This window comes from Tiliqua scincoides, chromosome 1 (assembly GCF_035046505.1).
Source record: "Tiliqua scincoides isolate rTilSci1 chromosome 1, rTilSci1.hap2, whole genome shotgun sequence".
Lineage (NCBI taxonomy): Eukaryota > Metazoa > Chordata > Lepidosauria > Squamata > Scincidae > Tiliqua > Tiliqua scincoides.
Window position 1 is genome coordinate 74465999 of NC_089821.1, and position 16704 is coordinate 74482702.

A 16704-nucleotide genomic window follows, 5' to 3' on the forward strand; every position below is an offset into this window, starting at 1 on the left:
AATCTTGTCTGATCTTGGAAGCTAAGCGGGGTCAGGCCTGGTTAGTACTTGGATGGGAGACTGCCTGGGAATACCAGGAGCTGTAGGCTTATACTATAGTCTTTCGAGACTGAAGGTTGCCAACCAACCATGTTCCTAAGACTCTGTTTTGCGTTCTTGTCAATTTCATTCAGTGAAGCTGTGAGACTTGGAACAGACCCTGGGCCATCTCTCAAGGGGCAAGGGGTGCTCTCCATGGTCACAGTGCTCATGTAGTCACAGTAAGTGATATAGTCACAGATTCTATGTTTCTCTCTCTCTCTCTCTCTCTCTCTCTCTCTGTCTCTCTCTCTCTGACCCCTACCCACCAATTCCCTTCTCCTGCAGGTCTAATAATCCACGAAGGGCCCTCAGTTTATCGAATTTTTAAACGGTGGCAAGCAGTCAACCAGCAGTGGAAAGTGCTGAACTATGATAAAACAAAGGACCTGGAGGACCAGAAATCAGGGACCAGGACCAACCAACGAACCTCCTCTCAGACCAACCATGCATCCTCCACTGGTGGTGCAGCTAGCAACTCCGCTCCGGCCGACAGCGTGGCCCGGGGAGCCACTCACACCACGGGCACCTTGTCTGACCACCACTGTGCTTATACCATCTTGCATATACTCAGCCACCTGAGGCCTCACGAACAGAGAAGCCACTCGAGCACAAACAGAGAGCTGGTCATGAGAGTCACAACAGTCTGAGTGAAGGAAATTCAGGAGGCCTTAAATGCAACGTGGAGGGGGAGAGGAATTCCGGAGCTATGGGGCGTGGTGTGCCTTTTGTTTTATTCCTGGTCCTCTGCAGCTGCACAAGGAGCACCAGGAGGGCCAGCCAAGGATGGTGGAGGCAGAGCCACACACACATGCTGGAAAGAGGTTAAAGTTTTGCAGTCACTAAACGTTACAACAAAACAAGTGCAATACAGACTAAAGAATCTGAGCGAGGGCAGAGGCTTGAGGGGGGGAGCAGAAAATATCGTTGGTCTTATTGCAAGGGAATGGGGGAGACTTAAAGCCACCACACATGAATTCACACACATGGAGTAGGCAGAAAGAAAACTGGAGTATTTTTCAAACTGTATTAACCAGTATTCGAAGGCATAAATTCATCTGTGGCCCTTTGCTCTTTTGTGCGCCCACAGGATGTTCCTGCCGAAACAGTCAGTTTATTGCTATTGTTATTTAATTTTATCTGAGTAAAGACTCTGCCCAAATTTTAACCGTAAAAATTCCAGATTGACATCCCCCTTCAAACATTCCCATTGTAGAGGTTTTCAGGAAGGGTGCTGGGAAGAGGAGGGCAACCTTTAGCTGAGCCACGAACATTTGAACAAATGTTTCAAGCACAAGTCACCAGTCAGTGATTTGTGCCATCCGTCATGGCAGGTTTCAGCATCTTGGGTTTTGTTGTTCGTACATACAGTACTGTATTTTCCTTGCGGGTTTGGGGAAATAGAATAGTCCCCTATTGAATTTCCCACCTGGCTTTTCCACCTCATTCTCCAAGCCAGTTCATTTTTCTCTGTATCAGTGATTTGTCATAGACCCACAGGATCTTTTTTCTTCATTTATTTGTATATCTGGCTGCTCCTCAGTTGGCAGGCAGTGGCAATCTTATGATTGAATGGGAGAGGCTGTTTTATTTTACCAAATTGTCTCTCCCATTCAGACATAAGACTGCAATCCTAAACACAGTAATACAGTCCTAACACTGTAACAGCACAAACCCTATGCATGTTTACTCAGAAGTATCAGCACAATCCTATCCAAATCCCCATGTGACAATGCAGTGGCACCACTGCAGCACCCGCTGTATCCCACAGAGATGTTTCAGCCTCCAGAGGCCTCCTTGGGGTAAGGGAATATTAGTTCCCTTGTCCCAGGGTCATTATGCCCTTGGCAGCGCACCAGGTCTACTCAGATCTGCACCAGCAATATCACTGGTGCAAGTCTGTGTGGACCCAGGAAGGTGGATTGAGCTCAGAAAAGGGGTTTAGATTCAGCAGATGTCACTGCTGCCAGACCTGCTCCCTTCCTGGTCTTGATTCACCCTCCTACCTGCCCCTGTTGTCACCCCATGCCATCTACTCCTACCTGTCTCCCAATCTGCATGCTGGGACAACTGTGCAGAGGGTGCTTGCACATAGATCTGGCTGTGTGCTGCTTGTGGCCAGTGGTGGCTAGCCTGAACACCCTGGTACGTTATATTTTGTGATTGCTGGAAAGCACCTAGCATCACCAGTAATTCTGACAGCATTAGCCGCTTTGGGATTCAACCATTGGTATCATTGAGTTGAATGGAACTTACTCCCTGGTAAGTGTGCATAGGATTGCAGTCTAAGGGCCCAATCCTATCCAACTTTCCAGCACTGGTGCAGCCACAGTGCAGCCCTGAGGTAGGAGAACAAAAGTTCCCATACCTGGAGGAGGCCAGTGTGACTGCCTCCTCACCATAGGATTCAGTGCATGCCTCATGGGCACAGCTGCACCAGTACTGGAAAATTGGATAGGATTGGGCCCTCAGTCTCCTTGCACTTGGATAGATTTGCTTCTGAGTAAACACATTTACTGTAAGTCAAGCACATTGTGCCTAAGTGGGAATGGGGCATGTAGATAGTGGGAAGTGGGAATGGGGCATGTAGATTGGATCTATGCTATGAACTTCAGTTGGTTTAAAGGTCCTGTTGCACATGAACTGAATTGTGCAACTTGTCCCAATCTGGGCTTAGGTTTAATTATAAATATCACGTTGGAGGAGCTGCACAAAGTGGGGTCAAACCACAGCAAGCATAGCTTGCCCTCACTGCAATTTTGATTCTAATTGTGCTCTCCCGGTGTGTCATTTTTAAAGGAAAGTAAACTTTATGGAAAGTCTGTTGACATTTTTTTCATTTAAAAATTATGCAGGGGGGTGGCATTTGGAAACAAAACGGTAGTGATGCAACCTCATAAAGCCCCACTGCCTTGCTCCATGATTTTGCTCCATTTTGCAGTATCCTGCCTGCTTTTTGTAAATAAACCTAAGGCTCAATCAGGTCAAATTGCAAATGTGTAAGCTACTCCTCAATTTGCAGGCCGTTGTGGTCATGACTGAATGGGAGAGACTGCAGTCCTAGACTCTAACTATTGTTCCTTAAGGAGTTCTAAGAACTGTAGCTGTGTGAATTGGACTAGAAATCTTGAACAGAGAATTCTTAGCACCCTCAATTCCCAGGATCCTTTGGGAAGGAAACCATTATATTTATACTGGTATAAAAGACATTTTTACAGTGTATCCCTTGTGTAAATTTATGAGTGCTGCTCCCTTCTTTGCTGGTACTGCCACATGTACCACTAAAACCTGGAGTATGCCAGATGAGACTGTCTTGGGTTATAGCTCACCTTGTACTGTAATGGCTTCTTATCATCACCCATTTTTATAAGTCCACATGACATGTAACATGATATTTTCACCAGATTTGCACGTGCGGAATCAAACCTGTGAATGGTTTGACATGCCGTGCCCGGATTTGACAAGTGCTGGCTCATTCACAAAACCAGTTCAACCCACAAATTTGCTAAAACAGAGCCAGTTCAGAGAGGTACATTGTTCTTCCACAACCATTGAGCTTCTTGCATGTTAGGTGATGTTAGAAGGAACTATGTCTGTTCAAAACAGAAGAAGCAACAGCCTGACTAAAGCCATGGCTCTCACAGTGTCACACGGTCTCTCCCGCAAAGCAAGTAGTGGTTAATAATAGAGGCTTTCTGGTGAATGGAAAAATTGTGCTCAAAAGGGGGTATGTGGTTCAGAGTTCCTTTTTCTCAGTGGGTTGTCAACAAGCCCACTGATTCTAGTACTGAAAGTTATCCACAACATTTTTTGGTAGTATTTTGTTGAGCTGTATTTAAAGGTGCAAACTGAAAACTGATTTGTACACCTTGAGCATTTGGGGCTCTTTCACAAATTCTGCTTCAGTTTAAGGGCGCAATATGACAGAAAGATAGTCACAGTGTAATGAAATAATGCAAGTGCCATGCAAAAACAATGCAGAAAAGATTCTGAAAAATGTGGGTAATATGCTTGAAACATACTATCTTGTTCCTCCAATCTAAATTATAGATAAAATTGTGGAGCCCTAGGACCCCTGCACCCTGACTAGGTCCAAAGACACTTACTAGAGAGTACTTACCACTGGGCTCTGTGGGACTGTTCTTCTAACCGCACAATCTTATGTCTACTCAGAAGTAGTGGTGATGTGGCTGCATTGGCAAGGGCAGGATTTGATAGGATTGGGCTGTAAGTAAACTTGCTCCAGACTGTGCTATTAATTTCTCTGCCCCAAGCACAAACCATTCTACTCCAGATCAACTTCAGGCATGCGTTCCTTCACATTTACCAGACTGTGTAGGTCATCCAGTAGGAGTAGTAACAAAAGAGCATCTCAGTGCTTAGCTGTTCATTTTCTAGCTGCTATAGGAAGGTGCTTTTCAGGATACTATCAGTTGCTGGATATCTAATCATCCAGATTATCACTTGGCATTTTATCCCAAATGCCAGGCATGGACAATATGGAAAGGGGTATTCTAACCAGAAAGTACTTCTAGTAATTTGCTGTTAATGTTCTAACAGCCCAATCCTGCCTGGCCGAGTGGGTTAGTACAGCAAAAACAACTTCTGCTGTTGCAAAATGGCTGCCAATGGCATGCACAGTGCTCGGTCAGCAGCCATTTTGCACATGCTGCCATAAGAGGTGGCAGCTCTGCAACTCAGTCGCTGGACCCTGCCACATCTGCTGAACCTGGTAAGTCAGCTGTGGGGATGAGGGTGAGCAAGGAAGCGGAGGGAGTGGGCAGAATGGAAGCGGGGATACTATTTGAATAGTATCTATATAGCAGAACATCACCAACAAGGTACAGGCTGCTCTTCCCAGCCACGAGAATAACTTATGGGGAAAAAATCATGTCACCAATGCATGACAGTCATGCATTGTAGACTAGACAATGGAGTCTAGTCTACTCCATTACCACTAACAGTGTAATCCTATGCACATCTACTCAGAAGTAAGTTCCACTGAATTCAGTGGGGTTTCTCCCAGGAAAGTATGCATAAGATTGCAGCCCAAGGGACACAACAGGCTACTATAATGAAGCAGTCTGTGGTTAGCAGGATATATACCATGCCATCACTTTGAATTATGCACAGAAACAGAGTGGCGGCAGCAACACTGTTTAAGAACTGGCAAAATATATTTTGTTTGTTCTGTTCCTGTTAAAATCCTAACAGCTCCAATCAGTCCAGTTTGCAATCAAACCAGATGCAAGGCAGGGCACCAGGATGAGGTCTCTTGTTATCTGGTGTGCTCCCTGGGGCATTTGGTGGGGCTGCTGTGAGATACAGGAAGCTGGACTAGATGGGCCTTTGGCCTGATCCAGCAGGGCTCTTTTTATATTCTTATGTTCTAATCAGTCCTAATGGAAGTTTCTGAGAACTCTTTACAGGCAGTCTTATTTAGTGCTGTTCCTGCCATTCTTTCCTCAGCATGTGGTTGGTCTGTGGAACTCCTTGCCTCAGAATGTGGTGATGCATCTGGCCTAGGTGCCTTTAAAAAGGGATTGGACAGTACAGTACAGTCCAGACAGTACAGATTGTAACCAGTACAGGTTACAAGCCATGATGTATATGTGCAACCTCCTGATTTTAGAAATGGGCTATGTCAGAATGCCAGATGCAAGGGAGGGCACCAGGATGCAGGTCTCTTGTTGTCTTGTGTGCTCCCTGAGGTATTTGGTGGGCCACTGTGAGAGACAGGAAGCTGGACTCAGTGGTGTAGCTAAGGGGGTGCAGGGGGTAGCAGTTGCACTGGGCATCAAGCTTTAGGGGGGCAACAAGCTGAGCTTGACACTAGTGACCAAAATTGTGAAAATCTTGGTATGTATGAATAATACCATTATGTTATATATCATTGGAAAGGTAATTTAATGCACAATGCAATGAAACAAATCGCATTGGAATATTTGTATTCTATCAAAAGTTATGGCCAATTAACCAGAAAATGAAAACACAACTGCCTTATGGAACAAGAAGTAGATTTGCTTAATTCAAAACTGACCTATGAGACTGATTGTTCTGAGTGCCAATGAGATGTTATTATGATACAGCATGGAATCAATAACTTTTTATTTATTTACTTAATTAATTAATTTGATTTTGTCATGGAGGGCGAGCTACACAATCTTCTTTGACCCCAGGTAGCAGATAGATGCCTTAGCTATGCCACTGACCAGGGAGAGGCAGCAGAGCAAGTGGGTGGTGAGCTGCTGGGGCAACATTTTGAGCTTGGCACTGGGCTACATGATCATTAGCTACACTACTGGCTGGACTAGATGGGCCTATGGCCTGATCCAGTGGGGCTGTTCTTATGTGATCTCATTATGAAGATTCCCTCTTGTGATATCATCCGTTCATGAAAGTTAGAAGAGATAATCCAATCAAGCCACATTTGAGGTCTGAAACTTGAACTGCTATCTATAGCAATTGAGTTCTTTGCAATTTTCTGGGTTCACTGTTTCCCGGTGATGTGTTGGCCATTAATAATTTTGCAACTAAGCAAAATACACAATTTTCCCATGACAATGCAGGAAGTCATAATTATTTTCAAATACTTTATATTGCAAATACTCATGCATGTGCATTGCATCAAGTTACGATGTAGCACACAAGGAACAGAGGGGGCTACCACTGATAGGTAAAGCAAAGCAGGCCAGGCAGGTTGTTTTGTGTAGTGGAAACATAATAGAAATGGCTGATCTTTGCACATATCCAGTAGAAGACTAAGAGCCCAATCTTATTCAGTTTTCCAGTGCTGGTGCAGCCATGTCAATGGGGCATGTGCTGCATCCTGTAGTGGGGAGGCAGTCACAGAGGCCTCCTTAAGGTATGGGAACATTTGTTCCCTTACCTTGGAGCAGCATTGCAGTTACACTGGTGCTGGAAAATTGGATAGGATTGGGCCCTAAATGGGAAATACTTATTTTGCTGTATACTTGGGAGGAGAAGGGCCAAAATTCTGGGCTCCATAATCAATTTTATTTGAAAGCTAAACCTGAGAAACAATAGCTTTTAAATGAATACTACACACATTTTGTACCACCAATTTAGCCTTCTTCCTTTACATGATACTTCCCCTAATTGTTCCATAACAGAGTGAATCTCTTCTAGTCATTTGGAGCCCCTGTGGCCTCCAAAAGCAAGAGAGTTAGAGCACCAAACACTAAACTTGGCAGAGTACAAAAATCCATTCAGAACTGGTCTGCAATTTCAGTGCATTCTGCCCTTCCCCAGAATGTAAAGAACTTTTAGCCTGAGGCTAGTGGGATTTCTGGGCCTGAGGCTAGTGGGATTTCACAGACCAGTATATTCACTGAGAGAAAATTGTTCCTGGATAGATGAATGAAACAATACAATGGATCTTACCCAATGATTAACTGACAGTAACTGCAGTCCAATAGGTAAGCATCATTTTGTCATTAGATTTGTCCCCTAGATTTTCCTCTATATAAATACTAAAGCACAATGTAAGCCAAGTTGTCCATGTTTTTATTCATCTTAAAATTAAGGGACAAGCTAAATGTGACAATGGTAGATCTTGCTGTTAGACCAACTCTGCCACAGTTGCTTAAAAATGATGATGGGGCCTGGTCTGAACAACAAAATAGGACATGCAGTCCAGAACCCTTTCTCTCTCCACACCTAATATTCCTGCATCCCCTCTACTCAAGGGACATTCCCAAAATCTGCTCACTTTCAATATTGGTTCTCTACCAAGGGTAACATGTGGGGGGGAGGGAAGAGTTTTCAAGTTTACTGCATTTGAAAGCCACTGGCTCAAAAAAAATGAGAAGCAACCCACATGTAGGATTTCAGTTTGTGCTTGACAGCGTCCCTGCAAATCTCTAAATGCATGAAACAAGCATTTTTTTGTGGCAAGTAGCTCTGATCATTGGTGCTGAGCAGAGTCACCCTACCTGTGCCCTGACATCTCTGAAATGGTATCCTCCAGAGAGAGTTAATGGGAGCATGTAAGCAGTTTCTGAGCCAGTCGTTTAACTGGCTTCTTGCATTACTGCCTCCCAAAGAGCATTTTAGGAGTGTGAAAGATGTGCTTGATGAGCCCAACAATTATTCACGGAGGGCCAATGCAAAAATTAGCAGAGGAGCTGTTTCCACTTGTACTGATCCCCCCCCCCTTGCTATAGGTAAGGGTCAGACAACTTGCTATACATGTGGGTATATGTAACTTTCCTTCAGCATTTCCCTCATTGTTAAGTGGTCACAAGGGGTGACCAAGGGGCACTTGCCAGGGCAGGGACCTGCTTAACCTTTCTGCTCAGGCTGTTATCCACTCAAAATTGTCATTGTCCCTCCTCACCTGTTTTTCCTCCCTGAAAAAAGAAAAAAAAGTTGAGATGGTATATGAGGGAGAGAGCTTTGGGATCCCAGAGCATGCTAGGGAAAGTGGCCCTAGGGCCACCAGGAGCCTATTTCTGCATTAGCATTTGAAACAGCCTGTCTATTGCTCCAGTTTTAAAGATTTATGGCTTACAGTTTCCTCCCTACAAGTGGAAGGATTTTAGTTCGAAGATAAAGGTGCTCATGGTTTTAATAGGCCATCCGATATAATATTAAGCTAGGTGCCTATCTTTCAGTTAATATGAAAAAGGAAAAAGAAAAAAAAAAACACTACATCAAATTCTGAGACTCTCAGACTGAAAGCCGAAAGCCAGGAGAATACCTTGGCAGGAGCTGACAGTGGACTCCCGTGTCTTCTGACCCTCATACGGACACTGACTCTCTTTGTAGCCTTCAGCAAATTCCCTGTTCTTGGGAATGATGATCCTCAAACTACCTCACAGGGCAAGCATTGTGAGCATCAGTGGCAAAGCACACCACTTCTTGGCAATGAATAGCACCCAGTGCCCCTTTCCCAAAATGCCCCTCCCTGAAAGATGGAATTTGGGTTCCTCAACAACGTTTGGTTGATATGGCAAATGGTGAGCAGAAAGAAGGGAGGGCCTTGGCATTGAATCCTGTCCGAAGTTCTTCCCTGGGTGCAGCTAGGCATGCTACCTAGTGGATACCACAGTGTCTTTCTTGGCTACACAAGCTTTGTTATAATAAAATGGTGTGTGCATGTTTTCCTTAACGCATAAGCATCTGCCTCCAGTTACAATTGTTATCGCCCATTTCTGTGCCATCTAACAAGGCCCCCCCTTATGTAAGCTTAGAATCCTTTGTCTTGCCAAGCTGATGAACTGAAACCTCATTTCAGAGAATCTGAATTAACTGTGAGACTTCAAGGATGGCCAGAGAACCAAACACATTTCCTTAACATGGTTTTTAACAAGTTCGTACATTTGTACCTCATTTGTGTGCTCCTGAATGTTTTAGTGCTCATGGTCTTTTCTACATGCGAAGCAACAATGGCTGCCTCAAATGAACACATGGCGGGATGCCAAGTGCCACTGGAAACCCTTGTTTCCATGTTAGTCCTCTGCAAGAGAACTCTTGGCTGCTGGCTGAGAGAGGTGGCTTCTTTTCCGTGTGTTCGGTGATGGCATTATAGTGACTGTCTCTCTTTCTAGAGGGTTATCTTTGCTTTTCCCTTCTTTCTTCCTATATACATGATTTCACAGAGTGAAAAGGGGTCGTTTTTCTCTTTCCTTCTGTATTGTAGCATGAAAAACAAAATGCGTGTTATGGATCGAGGCAGAAGACAATATGACTTAACCAAATCAAAAGTTCCTTACTGAAAGTTTCTCTCCTGCCCCTTGTGCATCCTTCTTTCTTTATTAAAAAAAACATTAATAAAAGGATCTTTATTTTTCATCTTTACCCTTCACAACTTTGTAAAAACCAGGTAGCCTTGCTCACTCATGGACTTCAAATTTGCCAAGAATTCAGAAGCCATTTTAATGAAGGGGGGAATATTTCTTTGTAATGTGCACTTCTCAAGGTAGGGGTAATAGGAGATGGGCAAAACATCTGAAAAAGGTTGAGCAAAGGAGAATTCTTCTCCAAGTGGGATACCAGCTAAATGCCAAAAATGTGATTTTCTCCTCATTCTCCTATATAAGGAAAGAGAGAGGAGTAAAATGAGTAATGCTGGCCTTAGATATATTTGGACCTACAATGAAGTCTCCTTCAATCTTTTGCAGACCAGAGCTAATTCGAAAAGAGATGCAAGAAAATGGCACTTTGTAGGAAGGCCAACCCTAGAAATGAGGAGTGTGTGGTTACATCAGTCATCTTCCTGTTTATTCCTAGCTATCTTTTCTGCCATGTTCAGACAATATTAGTGGAGAGAGGAACACAGTTAACTCTTAAAGCACAGCTGGTCACAGCCTGAGCCATATGTATTTGCGTAAGCACAAAGCTAACAAAAGCACAAACACCTGAAATCACACTTTGTTGTCAATGGCTGATGGTCCTTTTGATCCGAGAGAACAAAGAAAAGATACATTTTTATTCCAAGTTGCCAATATATTTTCCCGATCCTAAGAAATTGGTTTTCTAAGAAGTCTAGATTTTTTTTTTTAAAGACTTGACGTTTATAATTAAACTCACTTAAAATAATTTGGAAAAGGAGGGCAGCTACCGTTGTTATAAAAAGCACAAGTCATCCTGACATCATTATTGGGTGGCATGAGACTTGGAACCCATCAATTATCACATAAACTTTCAGAGGAACTCAAAGCAGCCACCAGCTTAATAGAGAGTCAGTCTTCAAAACTGAAATCCAGTAGAAGCAAAGTCAATATATTTGACTGCCTTGATTATTTATTGTGGCACCTAATTCTGACTCTGGCATATGAATGGATATTAGTCTTGGCTGCATGGTCTGCAGAATGCAAATGACTATTGTCTGAATGCTCCACTGTGGGACCAGATTGATTTCCAGCCCATGATGAACTAACTATATGAGAAAATGTATAGAAGAATAAGTACGGAAGAGTGGCTAGATACCATAATATCAGTATCATGGGTGATGATTTCTGAGTGCCATCAAAGCCATCCTAATAATATATATTCTCTTAATGCAGGCAGATGCTTGCCCATCTGAGAGAAGTGGTAGCAAAGTACGAGGGTTATTCTGAAACTAAGTACCACTTGGCTAGTGAAAAAACAAGACTTAAGGAAAACAATTTAATACAGCTCAGAAGTTAAATACCATGCCCACACTACACCTCCATGCAGTCTCCACTCCATCTGTAGTGTTGCCTCAATTGTCATGTTTGTTCCCTGTACAAAAATCATTTCCGCCAGGCTCAGCCAGCTGGAAACCTGTTCTGCAGGTTGCTGTGTGTGCAGTGTCATGCAGCAGAAGCAGCCCCATGTCATTGGTCTCCTGCTTCACAGGTGATTGTTGTCCTTTAAGGTCCTTCCTTGAAGGTCCCAGAACACAGTGGCCATTTGCTTCTTGTTAGAGAAAGTTTGTTTAAACTGCAGTTGTCTTATGGAGGTTATTGCTCAAACAACCCAAACACTCACCAAACGAACTTCCTCTGTTTGCTTGTCTGTTTGGCCACTGTGCTCTGGGACCTTAAAGGACCACAATCACCTAGGAGGCAGGTGAGTGATTAGGGACAAAAAGAAAAGAAGCCGTAGAACGGGTTACCAGCTGGCTGAATTTGGCAGGAATGTTCTTCGTGCAGGGGATAAATTCACTTGTCCCATGAAATGGGCAACGTCAGAATGCCAGATACAAGGGAGGGCACCAGAATGCAGGTTTCTTCTTGTCTTGTGTGCCCCCTGGCGCATTTGGTGGGCCACTGTGAGACATAGGAAGCTGGACTAGATGGGCCTATGGCCTGATCCAGTTGGGCTGTTCTTAGGTTCTTATGGTATGACAATTGCCTCAGTTCAGATGGAGATTGCATGGCAATGCAGTGTGGCTATGGTAGTTAACTGCTGAGATATATTAAATTGTTTTTCTTATGTCTTGTTTTTTTAACAGCCAAGTGGTACTTAGTTTCAGAATAGCCCTTGTACCATGTTTTGAAACGGTTCCTGCTAGAAGATGACTGAGCTTGATCCCATCTAAAGCTTTATGCTCCCAAAGCATAAGTCACCAAGGGTGGGTTACAAAAGTGCTAGTGTGAGACAGCTCAAACAGCTGACCTCCTTCAAAATCTCCACTCCCCATCTGATTTTATCCTTCCATTTTCCCTCCCAGGTTAACATTTCCATTTTCCCCAGCTCACTTCTGCTGGTGTTCTCCCCAATCATTACAAACTCAAAAGGGAGGATTTTCGGAGTGGTCTCCCCTTATGGACTTCTCACTTCTCTTGAGGACAATGTAAGTTTTCCTGAACCAAACATTGGAGAGTGCAAGGGACAGGTTTCTGTTTTCCTGCCTGTATTTTGCTCTGTATTCCTCTTCACCTTCCTTCGCTTTTTGCTTCCTTTCCACAGTGCATGGCACAGGACTCTTAGCAATGATGGAGAACCACCCTCCTCACTTCTGAGGCAGCTCTGACGCTGCTGTCCTCTTCTCTTTGACTGCAGTGTCTCATATGCGCTTCCTTCTTGCAAAGCTTCATTCTGATGCTGCCACTTCAGCTGAAGTTTTTGCAATGCACTGATAAAATTTGGGGCTCCCATTCTGCTTCCCCATTGACCTTTTCCTCACACTCGACAGAAGCCAATAGTTCCACATTCACAGATTCATGGTGAATCTGTACTGGGACACAGCTGGTTTTTTTCAGATAAGGACAGGAGAAAGCATTTGAATTATATAAGTCCATTTCCACAGAGGCGTATAACCCCACTCATGCCTTTTCCATGCATCCACCCATTCATCCCCAAGGAATTTTTTACAGCATATATACTTGTCCTGTGTTCATTACTACCCAGCTATTGATTTCTTTGATGGCATTACCAAAGACCATGTCCAGATTGGGATACTTGCCCAGGAGCTTAACACAGCTTTATGTGGCTGACTGGTTCAATTTGTAGACATCGCAATATCTGCTGAATGCTGAGAATGAATTGCAATGTGCTCTAGGGAAAACGCTATAAATTCAGACTCCAAATGGAGCATTTCACATTCTGGATTGCTGGTGGAGGGAACGTGATGGAGAAAGCGGCGATGCTACCCCCAAAAGTCAAATGGGAAAGGGGTTCTATTTCAGATTTTCATTTACCATGCGAATGTGTCATTTTCCTGTCATGCTCCTGAATCAAGAATGAAATAACAAGTGCTCTTGATGGGCAGGCAAACTATTATTTGGTGTTTGAAGGTTGTTTTCTAAAATAATAAAAGGAAAAAATGGAAGAAGGTAAAAGGCTCTTTTAATTTTTTTTCTTCTTTTTCTCCTCTCACCTGTAACATAACATGATGAAATTTATTTCTTTTTTGCTTATTTATTTCCACCTTCAATCAAATCCCTTTCTGTTGTTTTTGTGAGTCACCTGGGACTGTATAGAGTAGACTTTGTTATCAGTTTGACTTTATGATCCGTTTTGGAGTGCTCAGTACATAAACAAAGGCAGGTGTGGCTGTTCAGCCCTTATCAAATGATGGGAGTTCACCTAGCAAATGTATGCACTAGTGCCAGGGGGCGAAAGAGGCAAGATAAAGCACTGGATGATCTACACTAGCTAACCCCAGAGGCTGGGCTTTTAATCAGCTACCAACAGATTATTTATTCCATTTCTATTAGTAAAAAACAGCCCTCTCCAACTGTAGCATCTGCCAGACTTGAGTTCATTGAGAGTCATAATAGAGGCTTATCCACATGTACCAATCAGCAGCCCCATTAGATTGAATTAATTGAGGAATCTAGCCACACACAATTGAATCTTTGTCAAATTACCCTACAAGGTCGTCGTCGTCCCCCGCAAAACAAGTAAGGTCATTCCTATCTTCTCCAGCCTTCTTCAACATGCTTTCATTCCACTCCAGCTTTTTGCACCTGCTAACTTCATTGGGAAAATGGGTGCCCTACACAATGGATTGACTGAATAGGTTTTCCAGGGACCAGCTGAGGAGATTACACTCCTTTGTTAGTGGATTTATACTTGTTTCGCATTGGTGTATCTTTGGCAGCCATTGCTGCCAATGGAAAAGGTGCAAAAGAGAGCAACTAAGATGATTATGGGGCCGGGGCACCTTCCTTATGAGGAAAGGCTACGGCGTTTGGGCCTATTCAGCCTAGAAAAGAGGCGCCTGAGGGGGGACATGATTGAGACATACAAAATTATGCAGGGGATGGACAGAGTGTATAGGGAGATGCTCTTTACACTCTCACATAACACCAGAACCAGGGGACATCCACTAAAACTGAGTGTTGGGAGAGTTAGAACAGACAAAAGAAAATATTACTTTACTCGGCGTGTGGTTGGTCTGTGGAACTCCTTGCCACAGGATGTGGTGATGGCACCTGGCCTGGATGCCTTTAAAAGGGGATTGGACAAATTTCTGGAGGAAAAATCCATTACGGGTTACAAAGCATGATGCGTATGTGCAACCTCCTGATTTTAGAAATGGGCTATGTCAGAATGCCAGATGCAAGGGAGGGCACCAGGATGAGGTCTCTTGTTATCTGATGTGCTCCCTGGGGCATTTGGTGGGGCCCGCTGTGAGATACAAGAAGCTGGACTAGATGGGCCTGTGGCCTGATCCAGCGGGTCTGTTCTTATGTTCTTATGCTCTGCATACATTGTTCAGGCCAATCATGCTGGAATTGCCCATATGGCTGCAGAGGGGCCAGCACAAGAATAATATATCTTGGGAAACTACGTATATTACTTGATATACAGTGAATAGAATCATAGAATCATCGAGTTGGAAGGGGCGTAATAGGTCATCTAGTTCAACCCCCTGCTTTAGGGGGGCCTTAGGATAGCAACATGTTCAGCTATTCAAGACAGAACAAGAGTAGACAATGGAGTCAAATGTGATCAGATTCCCCCTTCTCATGTGGCTGTGACTGCACACTCCCTTCCATGCTCCTCCAACAGAAGCGTCATTTCTCAGTTCTGCACACTTCCCATGTCAGAGGCGCATAAGTTTCCCCTTCAGACATTCAGCTGGAACAACAAACAGAAGATTCACTCTTTATCCACTAATTAATGCGGTTCATGTCCAAAGGGAATCTTAGGGCCTACCTACTAGTTACATTAAGCGCATGCTTGGAGGGTCACAAATATTTCTTTATTCTCTAAATAGCAGTTTTGGATGGCTCCATCCAGATCGATCTGATGTAGAACACAACAACCCTGTCTGCCCTCTCTTGGTAATTGTGATGATTCTTCAACAGATAACTGTCTGATCTTGGAAGCTAAGCAGGGTCAGGCCTGGTTAGTACTTGGATGGGAGACCGCCGGGGAATACCGGGTGCTGTAGGTTTATACCATAGTCTTTCGAGACTGAAGGTTGCCAACCAACCAACCAAATTGTACACATTCAGGTGAGCAAGTGATAACTACAATTATCACATGGCTAATATAACCTTGTGAAGTTCAGCGTGCCTTTCACCACAGAGATCAAAGCTGGGGCCCATTCTTGTGTTAATTTTTTAAGCCTCTAACCATGGACTCGCTGCCTTTTAACCATGGGCTGGTTCTCCTGATTGGCACCAACATAAGCAGTAAATAGAGAAGCTCAAGAACTGGAAGTGGCTTACAGTGGGGTTCTCAGGTCATTCCAGGAATGATAATAAAATAATTGAAACTTAGTATGTACATAGACTCACAATATACCTTATCTCAATTATCCTTATCATTCCTTGTTAGATGTTGGCATCCTTCAGTCTTGGAAGACTATGGTATCGTGCTCTGAATAGTGGTTCTGAAACAGAGTGTCCTCTCCAGTGCGCAAAGCCTGGGTAAAGTAAATATGGAGGATAGACTGTTACCCATGCAGCAAATCCCCCCTCTCCATGTCGCTGAAATGGTCCAATGGAAAGGCAGAAGCCAGTATGGTTGGTTCCAGTGGCGTCACAGGAGTTGCCAGAACATGACTATGTTCAGCCATAAACTGCCTCAGGAACTCCGGCTCATTTTGCCTCGAGGTTGACTCCTGAAGCCTTTTCCATAACTGGATGTAGCCACGAGGCAGTGGAGGTTTGGGGTCAGAATTTTCCTTCTCTCAGATGAGCCTTGTTAGATAGACCAAATGTATTCCCATATGGCAAGAGTGGCAGCTGATAAGGGTTTCCCTAAGGCCATCAAATGAGCTTGGGTACATTCTGAACCAGAAATTTCCAAGCACATAGCTCATATTCTGACCTACTACACTGCACCAGCTTTCCACACCAGGTATTATCCTACATGTTAGCCCTGAGAATTCATTCATAACACCATTTAAACAATGGCAGCTGTGGATGTTGCATGGTTTCTGCGTACTTGTTATGGGTAATACACATTGTAGAGAATGTGCTTTGAGTGTAGACAACCCCAGGTTCATTACCCAACAACTGGTACAGTATTCCATTTAAAAGATCTCAGGGAACAGGGAGCAGCCCAAAACCTCCTAATGCTTGAGGCAGTGTGCCTAATGTTGCTTCCCTTCCCGATGATGCACTTCTGCTCCTCCCACTCTCCAATGCTCTAGCTTAGCACTCCCCTCCCTTTTCCTCTTCCTCTTTATCCCCCTCTTTCCTTTCTAGCCCAGGGAGTGGAAGGAAGATGAGC

General features: G+C 43.9%; 1 protein-coding gene across 1 annotated transcript in view; it reads left to right on the forward strand.

The window, feature by feature from the left end:
• The window catches only part of MARCHF4 (membrane associated ring-CH-type finger 4), a 141234-nt gene extending 140506 nt beyond the window's left edge, over positions 1–728 (forward strand). The window contains exon 4 of the mRNA XM_066640811.1: positions 367–728. Within this exon, the coding sequence (XP_066496908.1) occupies positions 367–728 (362 nt within the window). The remainder of the gene's footprint in view (positions 1–366) is intronic.
• Positions 729–16704: the final 15976 nt, after the last annotated feature.